Here is a 16,442-nt window from a genome sequence, read left to right as displayed (position 1 = left end):
CCGAGGTGGTTCCCTGTCATCCTGTCCCTCCCCACCATGACATGCCTGGCTTTTGGGGATTGAAGAGCCATCTGAACATTCCCCACTCAACAGTTCACTGTGAGTGATTTCTCCATCACATTACCCCTGTGCTGTCACTGTGGGGCAATGCTGGGGCTCTCCCCCTTCGGGGTGGGATCTTATATTGCTTTGAAAGCATCACATTTTAGCAGAATTTGCTGCATGAAGAAAACCAGTTTTCAGCTCGGACACTCTATGCAGCCCATGGAAAATTATTCCTAAACCTCACAGCAGGAAGCCAGAACCTGTGTATGACTCCTTGATTTGAAAATTAATCACACTTTTCAAGCCCAATTTATTACTAAAGCATTCAGAGCTATTTTTGCAGCAGGAGGACACAGACGCTCATCTCTGTGGCTGCCAATTCATGTGCCATAACGCTGTGGAAGGCTAGAAGTGACCCAGCTGTGGTGGAAGGCCCTGCTCTCCTGAGCCCCCGTGCCCTTACCTGTGGACATGAAGAAGGGGATGCGGAACTTGCCGCTGAGCACCCGAGCGCGCAGGTTCTGCAGGGTGCTCCCGTCGAAGGGCAGGGCCCCGCACACCAGCACGTACAGCACCACGCCGAGGCTCTGCGCCCAAAACAAACCCCTCGTCACAAACGGCTCGTTGGGAAGCCAGATTAAAACGCGTTTCTGGGCAGCTCATGGCTTTGGCACCTCCCGGCAGAGGAAATGCGGGACACGGCGGCCAGAACGCGATTTTGGAAGCGGTTCTTCAGAAAACACTTTTTGCCACGTCAGGGCTTTTCTCCGAGACGTGCACTGAGTGTTCAGGAAGCAAAGCCAAACAAACAGAGCAAGAACCAGATCAAAGTCAGAGGGAGAGAGGTCCGTCACATACCCAAATGTCAACCTTTGGCCCATCGTACTCCTTGCCTTCAAAGAGCTCTGGAGCAGCGTAGGGAGGACTCCCACACCAGGTTTTAAGCAGCTGGCCAGGGGTGAAGATGTTGCTGAACCCAAAATCTGAAAAAACAAAGAGAACCGATTGGAGGACTGTGATTCACTCCAACTGTGCTGACCTAACCAGAGCACTGAGTGCCACGTCCAGTCATTCCTCCAGGGGTGGTGACTGTACCCCCTCCCTGGGCACCTGGGAGAAACAGGAGTGCAAAGGAGGCAAGGAATGGAAGAGCAACGCTGAAACCACCTGGGCAGAGCAACTTCTCTCTGTACTGTGACAAAAGAGCAGGTCTGAACAGTGCCACATCCACTTGGTACAGGATAAAACACACCTGCTGCAAAGCCACCACTACTTCATCCTGCTTCACACGCTAAACCCACGCTGCTTTTGCTTAGCAGAACGAAGATCTTTCCAGAATTTTACTCTTCATTTTTCACCCATGTGATCTCCATGCTGGAATCGATACACCAGGGATCAGATCATCGAGGGTTGGTGCAAGTCAGGTGGATGGTTTGGAATGGGTTTTATACCTTGTAATCAAGAAATCCCACATAAATCTTGAGTTAATTTCCATGTCACGTTTCCCAATTCCCTGGGGCCAGGGCAGCCGCCAGCACAGACAGTGCAAGAGCAAAAAAGGAAGAGGAATTTTGATTGTTCCAGAAAGCACTACAGGAGCTGGAAACTTTGGTGGGCAGCTCTACAAATCCTTCACCAACAGCAAATAATACATCCTGAAAGGGAAATCAAAAGAAAGGTCTTCACCTCAGAGGCAGCCAGCCATTAGCTTATGTGGGCACTAATGGCATTCTCTGCTAATTAACCTGCCTCCCCCTGGCTCACAGCTGGGACCTGCACTGGAAGAGGTAAGGAAACGAGGCTGAATCCAAGAGAAGTGAGCTGGCACTTGTAAAAAGAAAGAATCCTCACTAAATGGCTTTCCTCTTTTTGCCTCAGCTGAACTGAAGCAAACACACTGTCACAGAGGTGTGCCCACACCCCGTGAAGGAGGTGTCCTCATGAGCAGCTCCATCAAGGAGCGGTGCCACCAGTGAGGGCCAACACCTCTGTGCCAGAGGCACAGCAAACCCCACCAGCACTCCACAGAAAGCACTAACTGGTGAGTCCGTGCTCCCACTGCTTTCCTTACACGATTTTCTGTGACCTAATTTCAGGTGACTCCTCTCCTCCTTCAAACAGCTTCTGCAGAACTCAGCAGGCCACCAGGTGCTGCTCCTGCCAGCTCAGTTCCAGGAGGGCACAGCCGAGTTTCTTCCTCCTGTGCCTCCACAGGGAGAAAATCCTTGCTGTGGAGATGATTTATGCTTGTGAAGAATACCTAACATAGTCTGTTCCTGTGGAAACACCTGGAGTGCAGACCAGGCTGCCCAAACCCTACCTCAGAACAGCACAGAGATGGTAAAATGCTCTTTAAAAGCCCCACGATATCAGAACAAGGCAGTTGCACACCCTTTGGGTTTGCACTGCTGCCTATGAAGCCATCTAAGCCTCTGGAGGACCATTCCAGGGAAACAGCACTCAGCTGCACAATTGTCTTCCACCTCTGCAAGCTTTTGAGCTGCTGTCTCACGTTTGCAGCAGAATGTGTAACAAGTGCCTGAATTATGGCCACTGGAACAAGCACTAAAGCTGCAGCACTGGATGTGACTCCACCTCCCCACACACAGCATTTGGGTCAGGTTTAGGTGTCAACTCCTTCTGACTGTGGAATTTTGGTACTTCCCGCACACTGAGCAAGTCATTCTGGTTTAGACACTTTTATTTGTCCTTGTATGTACTGGGGGGGGGGCTCTGAGCACGTAGGGAACCACCTGTATTTTCCAAGGAGTGATTATTGCCTGCAGAGGCAGGAGCAGCTCCAGCCCTGCACACGTGAGAGTCCCAAGGTGTTCCCTGGACTGCTGGGCTGGTCACGGTGAGCACCAGCAGTCACAGGCAGGGTGTGCCATGCTGGGGTTGTGCCATGCCAGGGATATGCCATTCCTGGGCTGTGCCATGCCAGGGTGGTGCCATGCCAGCTGGCAGCACCACGGCCTCAGAACAGACATGCAACAGCTGCCTCCCACACCCTTCTCTGCTTCCCAAGAGCTGCTGGAGATTCACCGGCTGGGAAACTTCACCCCTTCAACATCACGCTGAAGTTTGCCCAGGGATTCACAGTTCTTTTGGCCAGGAACAGGAGGTGGGCACAGAGGAGCCCTCAGAGTCTCTCCTTGGGGCACAGGGCCAGCGGGGCCGCAGGCACGGTGCCGTTCAGCCAGCGGGTCCCGGAGCTCCTGCGCTCACCCCATGGCTGCCCCGGATTTTGGGATGAAAACTTCTCCCTGTGGAGAGCTGCTGCTCTGCCCAGCACTTCCACACTGCTGGGCTCTGCAGGGAGCTGGAGCCAGAGGCTCTGTCATACATGGACACTGCTCAAAGGCTGGGAACAGCTTCCAGCTCCCACCTGTGCTGAGTGACCGAGGTCAGGGCTGGGGAGAACAGCAGGGTTTTAAAATCCCAAAAAAAGTTCAGGGAAGGATTTGAAAATCCCAGAGCAACAAACAACAAAATCTAAACCAAACAAACCCACAAATTACCAACTTAAATAAACTTTCTTAAAATCTATGGCAAGTCACAGGCCAAGTTGATGTATAAATCCAAACCCTCAGGGAGCAGCCAGGTCTCATTCCACAAGCTGATGCAGAGGGAAAGGGGCATTTTTGTAAGAGCAAGGTAAGTCACAATGATGTGATATAGGGAAAATATTTAGAAGAAACACCTCTGACACAAAACATGGGGCCAGTCCCTCACATTTCCTCAGAGCAGAGCTCAGGGAGTGGTGTCACTGTTTGCCCAACAGGGATTTTATCCTCGGGAGGGGAAGGAGCAGCAGACTCTTCCAAACGAATGCAAAGCGATGCATAGATCAGATTCCTCTCCGAAACCATACCCCGGGAAGGCCTGGCTGTTTAGCAATCATCAACTCCTGGCTGAACTCTCCGGCTGGGAGCACAGGGAACGCAGTGCCAGCAGCTACTGACTCAGACTCTGAGAAGGTACACTGGAGAAAAAGCATCCATGGGAAAAATGAGAGCGAGGGTCATGGCGTTGGGATCTCACTGTTTATGGAAAAATAGTGCAGCAGCAATCAATCAAAAAAAAACCCCAAACAGTGACCAGCAGTGAGACCAGCAGCACTGCCCCACTCCAGGGCTGCCACGCTCCCTCCCTGAGAGCCAGGTGCCTGCCTAGTGCCAGGTAAGGGATTTAAAGCTGCAAATGGAGGTCAGGAGGAATGTGCCAGAAAATCTGCACTGCTGAGAGTCTGGAAAACTCCAGAAGTTTGAGTTAGACACTGTTAACAGGTTTGGCAGTGAAGATTCAGCTGGTTCTCCACCACTGTTAACTGGCTTTGTGCATTTATCCTGGGAGGTCTGGTGTGAAGCAGATCTGTTGCTATCACTTCTTGGTTTTTGCTCTTGAAACAATGGAAGAACTGGTGTGAAGTTGTAATTGATGAGTTATAGGGAGAAAACTTAATACTTGGAAAATCCTATACCATAAATCAGCTTTTCCAGGCTACTTTTCAAAGCACTACTGCATCTTCCAGCCAAGGCAAACACTGCCACCACCAGGGTGGGGACTATCTCCTGCAGCCATTCTGGGAGCACAGATTTGGAAGGAAAAGAGTTTCCAACTCCCTGAGATAAAAAAAGGTTTCCACAATTTTCAGAGCTTATCAGCCTGCTCATGAGGACATTTCTTCAGCAAATCCAGTCGAATTCCAGTTTCCACCTGGGTTAGTTTTTAACTTCTTGCTGTTTGCCAGGCACCCTCCCCCTCCACACAGAGCGGATTTTCCCCGTGAACACAAGATGGCCTCAAATCATTAGTGCAGCACAAAACACCAGAAAGAGCCGCTCAGAGACCTCCTGAGCAGCCTCTCCCCGGAGCTTCATGACCTCTCTGCTCCTACTCCAGGAGTTCCACTCCTTCATCAGCGAGGTGTCTCACTTATCTCCTGCCCCCAGGACAGCGGCGAGCAGGTTATCACCCCTGTGCCAAGCAGGACGTGGTTCAGACTGTTAAGCGTCCAAAGGAAGGTTCATCAGGTCCTTCCCTCCTCCCTATTCCTTCCCCATTCCCTGCTCAAAGATTGAGGATGAGGGAAACCTAAGAAATTACTAATCATTTTACCACGAACTGAGCGTCAGACTCTAACCTAGCACCTAAGGAGGGTGCGTGAGAGAACAGCAACTCAACAAACAAGACTGTTTCCTTTCTTCAAGATGGTATCGAGATAGAGGAGTGTTCCCCACCTCCCAGCAGTAAAATTGCTCAGACTGCACAGTTTTGTAGTCCTCAGCAGTTTGGTTAATTTTTTTTTTAAATCAAATTACAAATGCTTTAAAAGGTGCAAGCTCTCCCAGGAAGTCTGTCAGGAGAGGGGGCAACAAAGGGCTTTCCAAAGCTGCTCTGCTGTGCATTAGGCTCTGCTAGAATTAAGTGGTGAGTATGAGGTCTTCCACTTCAAAAGCCCATGAAACTGGATGACCAGGCCAGCGTTAAATCTCCTTGTTTCAATCAGTTGCTACATAATCCCACAAAGCCAAATAAAGTCAGACCTAGTCAGTGCCCCCACCAAGGTTCAGGCTCATGGTCAGAGGATCAGACATGCAGGTCTGTGTTAGGTCCATACAGAAATGGCCAAGGAGAAAGGTCTCTGGAAGGGCAGTTAGTGCCAAAAATTCCCACTGTCCTGCACAACTCTGGGAACAAGCAGTGAGGGCCTGTGTGCTCAGCAACATCAAGCTCTCTCCCTGCAGTGACTAAAGCCCCCAAAGCACTGGGGCCACTCTGGCTCTGTCAGAGCACATCATGAACGACTCCAGGAGTGCTGCTTCCCCTTCACTGCTCTGCCATCCACCCTGTCATCCCTACTTTGTCATTCCTTCCCTCTCACCTAGCCTGACCTGCTCTGAAGAAGCCCAGACCCAGCAGCAGGACTCAGAACAAGGTCACTTTTGTGACACTGTCTCACCATTACCCGGAGTGTCTGCAGCCACGTCTGCCCGGGAAGCCAAACCTGCTCTTTTTCCTCCTTCTTTTACTTTGCACTACGTGAAGGGAGACATAAATCTCCCGGCTGCAACCTGGCAGTTTCAGCTCTGGGCAGCAGGCCACACAGAAATCCAAAGCTTCCTTTAGCTGCACTGCGTTTCCTTCCCCCTGAATACCTGGAAGCAGCCAATGCCTACATTTATTAACTCCTGAAAGCAGCTGCCTTCCCCCCACACCGCTCTGCTCAGCTCACCTGCTATTTTGATGTTCAGGTTGGCGTCCAGGAGGAGGTTCTCTGCCTTCAGATCCCTGTGCACGATGTTACGGCAGTGGCAGAAGTTGACAGCAGCCACGATTTGCTTGAACTTCCTCCGGGCTTCCTTCTCGGCCATGCGCCCGTGGGCCACGAGGTGATCTGCGAGGGGGCAGGGACACACAGCGAAAGGGCTTAGAATTTATCTTATTTACAGGACAGCTGAGGGCACGGCTGGAAAAACAGAGCTGTTTTGTGATAAAGGTGAAGGTTTTAACATCTTTTTCTACGTCAAAGCAAAAATAAAGCTTTCCGACCTTTGCCTTCAGTCAGGCACCAAGCCTCGCATCCCATCATCTCGACAGTGAGAGGTGCAGGTTCCTGGCCACGTGCCATCCCACCTTCCCTCTGGTTTTTGTGTCTTTGCTCTAACATGCCTCAAAGGTAACTCCTGCTGCAACCAGTGAGGTCCCAGGTAGTTACAGACGCAACCTGCTCCTCACCTCAGCTCTCCAGCCAGCAGAGCTACGAGCTGCAGGAGGTACTTAACATCGTCCCTCTCTGCAGATTGGTGCAAAAACATCCTTGCAATATCCAAGAAAGCATTTCATTATAAAAATGGAACTGGCTTCCACTACGGAAATCTGAGCGCTCCCAAATATTTTGCTGAAAGCCTGTACTCTCACTCAAAGGTAGCATTTGCTGCCAGCTGGGCTTTCCTTGGAAGGCAGCACTGCACACACGGACAGGAAAAGCCTCTCCAAGAGATCACAAAGGCAGGCACACAGCAGTGACCCAACTGGAGTCAATCCACTTAAAAAACCTGGAAGTACCAGGCTTACAGAAGCCAGTCCTCACTGTCCCGTGAGCAGGGACGGACAGGCAGGACACAGGCGGCAGAAATGGCAGAGAAAGGAGGGAAAAAAGCATCCCTCTCCCTGAAGCATCAGCAGAACAGGCAAAACTCTGCCAGTAAAAGCATAAAAATCGAAGTGGTAGATGAATTATAAGGTACAATTACTGCCCTTTCCTAATACCTTTCTACCCAATATGCAAATCTGGCTAAAATTAATGTAGCAGGTAAGAGATTTGGGTAGGAACAGCAGCTTGCACAATTATGGAACTAAGGACAGTGCCACAAAACCCCAGGAGAAACTCAAGATGTGCCCTGGAGAGTCCCCAGTAACCACATATGGGACCAGGGGGGTTTCCAAGTTTCCCCAGCTCACAGGAACAGCTTTGGAGGTTTACACAAGCCCTGTCCCCTCTGGCACAGGCCACAGGGTAGGTCAGCAGAGGCACCAGCCACCCAAACCCCAGGGGCTTGTTATCCCCTTGCCCACTTCAGGAGGTTCTAACCCCTCAGCGGGAACATCGAGTTGGCCTCAAAAGACTTCTGGCCAAAATTAGGCTGAAATGCTCCACGTCCCTCCCCAAGGCCCATTAAAACTGGGGGCTCGATACAGATACCTGTTCTTGAAAATAATAACAATAAATCACTTGTGGAGGTTTCTCATCGGGTGGCTGTGTTTTTCCCCAGTCACCCATTAATTAAAATACCTGTGACATAATTGACTCGCAGTAAACACTAATTACCAAGATCCATCAAAGCAGTTGTACTGCTCCTGACTGCACAGCAACCTACTTCTGCCTTTGCCTGCTCATGTTGAGCAACAGACTTGAGGTGTTTTTTCAAAGAACTTGTCAATTAACTTTTTATTCATCGGATAAGCTTATTCCACAAGCAAATCTGAGCCAGGGCTGGGGAAGGAAAACCATCACCAAGTCAAATGACCCTCAGCTCACTCGCTAGGAAAAGCAAAGGTACCATCTCAAATTGCCCCGCCGTATTTCATTAAGGCATTTGCATGGTCATAAATTTATTACTCCAAGGAGCTGGAGACTGACAGCAGAGTTCAGCAAGGGCTGCTCCAATTTAAGTGCTGCCACTGATCAACAGGTAATAGCTCAGCTCCTAAACAAGGTCGTTCACATCTTCTGCACCGCTGGAATTTCGGAGCGCAGCAAGTGCCCTTGAAACAAAGCACAAGGCTCCAATCTCTCAACAATTTCGGAAACATTTTAGCAATTCTCCTGCAGGCAAGAAAACAAATCCAGTTACTGCAGCAGGTGTCTTCCTACAAGTCCTCTCCTAAGCGTATTGTTGCCCAAACCAGGGTCCCCCTGTCCCCTGCACGGACAGTAACACACAGTTGCAGCACACTTCTCTCTGCCCTGTGCCTCTCACACAGAAAACTCCCTGCCCCTCTGATGAGCCAGTCCTGCTTAGGCTGCAAAAAACCCCCTTTTTAGGTTAGGCGTGAAATCTCACTTTTCATGAAGCCCTGGGAGCGGGGCCGGCCCCCAGGCCCTGCACGTAGGCACAGCCCTCGGAGCCCGCTGACATTTCTGCACAGGCTCCAGAGGAAGGACAGGAACAATGAGGCTACAGAATACTTCACATACCACCAAGGGCAACTGGATGCCAAAATTAACCATTGAGAGCTTAGTCTGCACAAACCTCTCATGCAGTGGAGGTTCCAGAGCTGACCTGAGCGCTCAGCTGGGAGCCAGCACCCTGCTCGGGGTGTGCCAGAGCACCCAGACGTGCCACCGGCTGGGCCGACGTCACCGCGCTCCCCAGGGGCTGGAGGCGCAGGGCGATGCTCCTCTGAGTGTCCCCCAGAGAGGAAGGAAGGAATGATTTCATTCCACAGCCCTTAAAAACACCAGTCACTGGTCTCTGTACTTATATGAAGCACCTGACGCTGTTCTCTGAGTTAAAAAAAACAATAAAATCCTCCACTGAAGAAAAATCAGCTGGTTCAGAGACAGGACTGACACACAAGTTTCCACTTCTCGCCTGTGGACAGACGCCTTGTGCTTTTAAGTTGCTTTTTTGTCTGGAAAGCAAACACGCTGAAGCTTCATGTCTCCATGTGGTGGATTAAGTGACATTTCCAGTGAATTTGGGGACATTGTGATGCCAGAAACAGCTTGACCTTCTAGAGGCGGGCACCATGTTGTTTAATGCTCGGAGAGCTCAGGATGAGCGGGCAGGAGGTGAGGAGACAGGGCAGACGTGGTAACCACATTAACCAGAAACCATTTTCTAAATTTTCTGCAATTTTTTTGTCAGTCAACCAAGAACCCATATTCAGTCAGTGAGGACTGCAGATTGTTTACAGTGTCCATAGTAAACAGCTGAAATCAAACCAGATTTTAAGACTATATCCTACTTGACCTCAAAAAAAGGACACTCGAGGGACCTGGAACAAAGAGCACCCTATGTTTAAAAGGAGACATTCATTTGTTCATAATGTCAAACCAGCAACCCAACCACACGCAAAACATGGATAGGGACAAAAATAACAATTTACATTTGGCTGCTCAAGCCCACAGCAAACCCAAGCTCTCTCCCTGGTCCCCACGCACCGCTATGCAAACAAAGTGAATTATCAAACCATTTCCAGTAACAGATGAATCAAAGACACTTACAGCACAGCTTGGCCACTGAAGGAGCTCTCAGCCCTTTTACTGGAAGTTTGGATAAACAGGTGGTACAGCCCTCCCAGGTGCTGGCTCAGGATCCCTGCAGAGCTCAGACCAACGAGGGACAGGACAGACACGCGGCCAACACTCCCTGGCTGCGGCCATGGAGAGAAACCACCATTCTTTCAGCTAAGAATTCAACCTCTAGTGCTGCCTCTGTAATACTGACAGCTGCATGGCACAGTTAAAGCCTTGGAAAGTTTTGAAAGCATCGGAGAAGCAACTGAGGATGACAAAAACTTTCAGTTCACAGCAACACAACGCTGTAGCTCTGGTTCTGTGAGGCACATTCAGCTTCACCCTGGATGTTTGACATCCAGACAACCATGGCTGTCAGTTCCCTTCCCTTCCTGCAGCTCAGCACAACAATTTAAAGCCTAGGTCATGCAGGTGTTAGGACACAACCAAAAAAAAAGATAAAAAAGACTCAGCACAGGTCCATTTCCCAGAGGATCCCCTGGTGCCCAGCAGGGGACACAGTGACAGTGTTCATACACACCTCACACACCATCCCTGCAGCACATCCAGCATTCCCAACAAGACCCCCTGCCATAGGAGGGACAAGCACTGCGCTGAAGGGCCCTGCAGGTGAGGTTTTACCCAGCAGGTGAGGTTTTACCCAGCAGGTGAGGTTTTACCCAGCAGGTGAGCCCCAGCCCACGCTGCCATCAACCTTCTCTCCACAACACGAGGACGTGAGCTCCTTCAGCGCTGGAGGTGCAAAGGCTGCAAGGAAACCTTCCCAAAATGGGCTCCTGTTTCCTCCCTGCAAATTGCTTCCGCTGTTAGAACAAAGTCTTAATGGCTCCTCAGGAAACCCTGAATACAAAAAGCTGAGACTTGAGTTTCCCCCTCTCTGCTCTTGCACTGAGGGCAGTGCCCAAAAATCCTCGACACCGGGTAGAGGGGCACGATCTCCTGCCTTTGCTCTGGAGAAACCTCACACTATTACAGAGCTGGCTGCTCCCAGCTATCAACAAGGATAAAATGCTGGGCAGCAACATGGAAATTAGCCATGCTAATGAGCTGAATTTACTACAGCAGAAAATCTTTCAGAAGGCAATTAGGTTTTCACTTCGACTCATGCAGAAGGCTATTTTTGTAACCAAAGAATTCATTCCAAGTTTGTATATGAGCCTGCACATAGTTCTGGATTTAAAAAAAGATGAGCCCATCTCTGCCAAATTCAACAGAAGAGGGAGAAAAAGTAAAAGAGGGTTTGTACTTTTCTGCGGTGAACTGCACACAACTGAACTCCAGGACACATGCAGGTGCTTTTGCTGCACACTGGAAGGTGAATTTCACAAGCCATTGGAACTGCTGAGTGTGCCCAGCACCATGATTCATGTCTGAATAAACAACTGGAAGACTCAGCTGGAGGAAGCCAGCTCTTCACCGGGCAATCCACACTTGCCAAACGTCAGCTGCCACTTGCTTCCCCTTCGGCTGTCACCTTCTCAGGAAGAAATCCAAAGGACATGGGCAATGTTGAGAAGAAGGCATGACAATCACCTACACAGGTACTGAGGAACTGGTAGCAGACAACAGTTACTGGAAATCAGCACTTTTCAGCTCTTATTTTCCTTAATTTGGGGCTTCCCTTGCTTCACTAAAAGCTTCGTCTTTTACTACAACTCAGCTTCTCCTCCAGCAAAGCCAGAAGTGAAATCAAAAGTGAATCTTCTGCAATGACTGAAGAGGACATGGGGAGTGTTCCCACACAGCTGACTCCCTTGACTGAACCCAGCTCATTTCAAGCACACAGGATTTTCCCCCTTTTCAGAGGCTCACATTGGCAAAACCAGGACAGACCAACCTTGCCAAATTCTGACTCTGTCACCCGGCACAAAATTCCAGCGTGTAAGTCAATTCCTATTTCTGCAAGTTTTATTACTGGTCACCAAACAAATTAATAAATCAGTCAGCAGTTCTTGCAGTTGTGCTGCACAGATACTTTCTTGCCTTTCAAGAACAGCTCCTGTGGTCAAGAAGGCTCAGCCAAAACACTCTTAGACAACAGTTTTTGGAAGGGATGTAACTGATGCTTGCTAAGATAACACCAGATATCAAAAAGAAAAGACAAGACACAGTTTTGAGCACAAAACACTCCAGAACCACACGACTGCCTGTTTCTTTGAAAGCCACCAACACACACCAACAGTTCCACTATGGTCAGTGAGGTTTGTATAACTCGCTAGGAAGCAAAGTATTCAGCAACACTGAAATCCAACTGGATAACTATTTCCAACACCTTTAATCCCAAAGTCAGCACAGAAGAGGAGCAGCACCACCTGTCAGTGAAACCCAAAGAACAAACAGAGGTTATGGGGATTATTTTTCCCTCGAGTTGGTCTCATTTATTCCTTTACTCCTCTTGTCAATGGAAAGTTTGCAGGCTGAAGGGCACCTCTCAGCTGAAACAAGAGAGTGTGGCAGCTATTTTCAGTTTACTGTAGTTGACCAAGTGCATTATCTGATTAAAGAATGCAATAAATGTACTTACCAAATATTTCCCCTCCACTGGCGTACTCTGTCACCAGATAAATCATCCGCTCCGTCTCCATAACCTGGACACAAGGACAGAGAAGTGACACATAAGGAGACTGCTGAGTGCAGCAAGAAATGGATCTAACCCAACTTTATTCTCCCCAGAACACATGGAACTGCTCTCATCACATCCAAACTGTGACCTTCCCCTGGCTTTACAGAGCCATGTGAAGGAACAGACTGGAGTTGGGGAAAGTAAGAATGAAACAGCAGGTTTCAAACACTAAAGCTGTAACTACACACAACACTTCACCTGCACCTTCCTCCTCCTCCATCTCCCCACTCTTTAGCATTTTTTCCCTGGTCTTGCTGTGTTCCAGCAGCCTGGGAGACTTCTCAGGGCTGCTACCACCAAACCAGTTCACCTGTCCAGTTCATCAGGCCACTGCAGGCACTGAAACAACCACCACAGTCTTGCCAAAGGGGGGAATATTCACTGAATCTGTGACTTCCCAGCGAGTCAAGAACTGTTAGGAATGAACCAGAGCTCAGGCTTTGCTGGAGAGAGTCCCCCCACCTCCTGCAGCCAGGTAACACCCTGCCTTTTAACAGCTTTTAACACATTTTTCAGAGTCTGTTAGTACACGTGGGGTGTTTTCCAAGACTTGATACAATTTATTTAGCAGCTTTGTCAATGGAACAACACCCAGTGTTTCAGTTCAGGACCACACTACAGCATCTCCAGTGCCAGGCCCAGCAGGTTGATTTTGGTATTCCAGGGTGTCTGGAAACATTTTGACTTTGTTTTGGCTGTTCTCTTCTTCAAAGACAAGTGAAAGTTCCCCTTCTGACATGAAATGGAGCGTTATCCCCACAGAGAAGGCAGGCACTTGGAGCCCAGCACTGCCTGTTCTTCCTGAGAATTCGGGTTGAACATGTAAACTTCATTTTTTCCAAAATCTATGCCTGATCCAGACAAGTGCAGCTGCTTCAACAGCTGGATCCCCATTATTCTGATGTCAAAACATGAGCATAGCAAAGATGAACCTCAGTTCTGCTTCACTGTCACAGGACAGGATATACAGTTCCCACTTAATGATCCTACATGTCCAGAAAACCCATAGGTAGATTTTTAAGCACATTTCTGTTTCCAGACAGAATCTCTTATATTATACACAACTGTCATTACAGACAACTCTTCTTTTTCACTTACATCTTTTAAGTCTTACAAGCTCAAGAAAACATGATTTTTCAACTCAAGATTCCTGATGCAAAGATGTGACAGGCTCTGAATTCCCAACTCCAAGCTTCAGTAGTTTTTATCTAAAAATAAATGCCAGTGGAAGTACCCAGAAAGAAATGCCAGATGAAAGAGGCTCCACAGCAGGGACTCCTCTCTCACCTTACCAAAGCCAAGTCACAACTGTCACCTGTTCAGTATCACATCAAAACCTTTAGATGGAATAAAACAGGTTGAAAACCAGCATTCCCTGAGTACCTTAAAAACCACTGCAGTTCTGTAGGGTCTGCTGTAAGCATCTCACATGTGGTTTGGCCAAGGTAGCTAAACATTAACCTGTCACTTCTACTCAGTTTTAACTCTTTGGAGGCCAAATAAATACTCATATCCCTCAGGCACAGATGAGAAACAGACCCCTTTATTCCTCTGCTCATCTCTGGCCTGTTGCACCTTCCTCACTGTTCTGTTCGATGGTGCAGCAGGAGGGGCACCACCAGATACCTGTGCAAAGGGCAGCACATGGATTCTGCCTCTGGGGAGCTTGTTTGCAGACAAGAAACGTCAAACGAGCTGCAGAGATAAGTCTGCAAACAATATTCCCAAGCAGGTCTGCCGCCAGTATTGATCCCCTTCCAGGAAAGGGCTGAGCACATCAGCAGGTCCTGGGGCCACAGGGAGCTGGGCAGGGAGAGGAGAGCAGGGGAGCTCAGTCCTGCTCCAGGGTGAGATGTCCTCCCTCCCCTAAGCTGAGAAGGGGAACCCGCATCCGGTTTCCACTGGGAAACTGAGAAGCACACAATGGCCATAAACAAGTGGCAAGAGGCCAGCCCACAGAGGAAGCACCATGTCCCAGAAAAGAGGAGGATTAGCCACACTTTCCCCCTGCCCCTCCAATCAAAGTACTCCAAGACCTTGAAAACATAAAGGCCTTTCCCAGTTTCAGGCAGGAGGAAAGGAGGGATAACACTAGAGAAAGTGCTGCTACACGGTGTAAAGCTCTCGGGCCAAGGGATGGGAACCCCACCTCAGAGTGCTCCTACCTGGTACAACCTGATGATATGTGGGTGGCAAAGCATCTTCATGATCTGGACTTCTCTAAATATCTTCTTCAGGTTCTCTTCATCCAGCTGAGTCTTATCAATGATCTTGATCGCAACCTACCAGAGGGGAAACAAAAGAGATGTTACTGACCCAGCTGCATCACCCACACACCAGCTCGCTGCACCAGGGCTGATAAAACCCAGCAGGGATGGGAATGGGGGGTGGTGTCAGGCTTCTAACAATTGAGGCATTTATTTGTTTGAAACCAGAAGTGCTCTGTAACGCTACACTAACGGAGTTTAAACAAGTCTAAGTGCTTCCAGTCAGCTGCTCTCCAGCCTCCAACACTTCCCTGCTTCTTTTCCCTCCACCTTCCCAGAGCTGGCAGCTTCCAGTTCCTTTGGGCATCAGAATCCAAATGGGGAGACACTTCTGTGCTAGGCACTGTCTCACCTCAAGTCCACTCTAAGCAAGTACATCATTTCATCCACACGCAGACAATAAGGGAGGGAATCTTTTCTGGAATGATGGAATGAGCGGGGGAGAAAAGGCAGAATGAAACCTTGTCGGAGCAAACAGCTGAGAGAAAAAGCTAGTCTGCCTGGCAGAGGAACATCTGCCCTGCTGCTGCTAAATCAAATTTCAGCCTTAAGTATCCTCCTCCCCACCACGAAACACCCGCGCGAGCGAGCAGCTCCAGTCTGCCAGCCGAGTGCGGGATTTGTGGGATGAATTACCATCCCCCAGCAGGTTTTCTTGCTCAGAGATGGCTCTCCCTGGGAAAAGAACCGCTTTTACAAATCTCCTGGTTGCTTTGCTCGAGCCTAATTTACACAAGTCCTGCCCAGGAAGGCTGCAGGATCATGCAAAGGCCTGGGGAAGGGCATGCAAAGCAGCGCCGCTGTGAAAACCGCTGAGGATGCACAGCCAGGAAGATCTGACACAGGAGCCCAAATACAGAAATGCTCACATTGTACCAGACCCCAGAGCTCAGTGGGGACAAGGACAAGTGATCCGTGTGCAGTGACATGCCAGGACCGTGGGCACAAACCCACAGGGGCACACGACCCAAACACATGTCCCTCTCCTAGTGCCAACCCCAAGTGCAGGGCTAAAGGGCCCTCACAGGCACGGTGCTACTTGGAGAAAAACCACCAAAGGACACTTTAAGGGAATCTTTATTTAAGGGAACAATCTGAAGCACATGAAAATTAAGCTCCACATTTTATGATCAAATCCCTGCCAGGGCAACAACCGCCCTGCATGTGAGCAGAACCCCAGCAGAATCCCGAAAAGGCACCCAAGCACAATAAGCTGTTTCTTTCATTTGAAACCTTCGATTCAGAGCGCCAGGAACGACTCCAGGAGCCTTCCAAGTCACTGAGCATGCTTCCTTACAGCGGGAGCAGGGGCTGGACGGCGGCCAGGTCTGGCACCCGGCGCTGGGAGCTGCTGGCAGGAGCGGGGCTGGAGCCGAGGCACAAGGTGAAACGGCAGCCCTGGCCCCGTGGGGGCTGCCAGGCACTAAAGGGGCTGTGATTAACGGGGTGCTGAGCCGGGCCCCGCTGGCACAGCTCAGTGCCTGGCTCCTCGGCGGAGCTGCGCTGCAACAGCTCCAAGGACAGCGCGCAGGAGTGGGCTGGAAAAGTTAAAGAGAGCCAGAGGGGGATTGGGAAGCACTCCCCACACGCTTTTCACCAAGGATTCTCCTGCAAGAACGGGCTTTTGTGAAGTTTAAACATAAATATACATAAAAGCTAAGAGACGCTGCCTCGAAGAGCGAAGCCAAGATGTCTACCCGGAGACATGAGTCATTTTCAGGCCCAAATACGTAAATGA

General features: G+C 49.7%; 1 protein-coding gene across 4 annotated transcripts in view; it reads right to left on the bottom strand.

Moving 5' to 3' along the window:
• Positions 1 to 16,442, bottom strand: part of SIK3 (SIK family kinase 3) — a 71,427-nt gene that overhangs the window by 20,957 nt on the left and 34,028 nt on the right. For all 4 annotated transcript variants that reach the window (XM_050322820.1, XM_050322823.1, XM_050322822.1 and 1 more), the window contains exons 2-6: positions 14,603 to 14,719; positions 12,339 to 12,402; positions 6,284 to 6,445; positions 904 to 1,028; positions 509 to 632 (exon numbers count right to left, since the gene is read on the bottom strand). In XM_050322820.1, the coding sequence (XP_050178777.1) occupies positions 509 to 632; positions 904 to 1,028; positions 6,284 to 6,445; positions 12,339 to 12,402; positions 14,603 to 14,644 (517 nt within the window). In that variant the 5' untranslated portion in view covers positions 14,645 to 14,719. The remainder of the gene's footprint in view (positions 1 to 508; positions 633 to 903; positions 1,029 to 6,283; positions 6,446 to 12,338; positions 12,403 to 14,602; positions 14,720 to 16,442) is intronic.

The sequence above is a fragment of the Myiozetetes cayanensis genome, unplaced genomic scaffold (genome assembly GCF_022539395.1).
Source record: "Myiozetetes cayanensis isolate MyiCay16 unplaced genomic scaffold, myiCay2020 scf29, whole genome shotgun sequence".
NCBI classification, from domain to species: Eukaryota; Metazoa; Chordata; class Aves; order Passeriformes; family Tyrannidae; genus Myiozetetes; species Myiozetetes cayanensis.
This window is presented reverse-complemented; position numbering and strand designations above follow the sequence as displayed.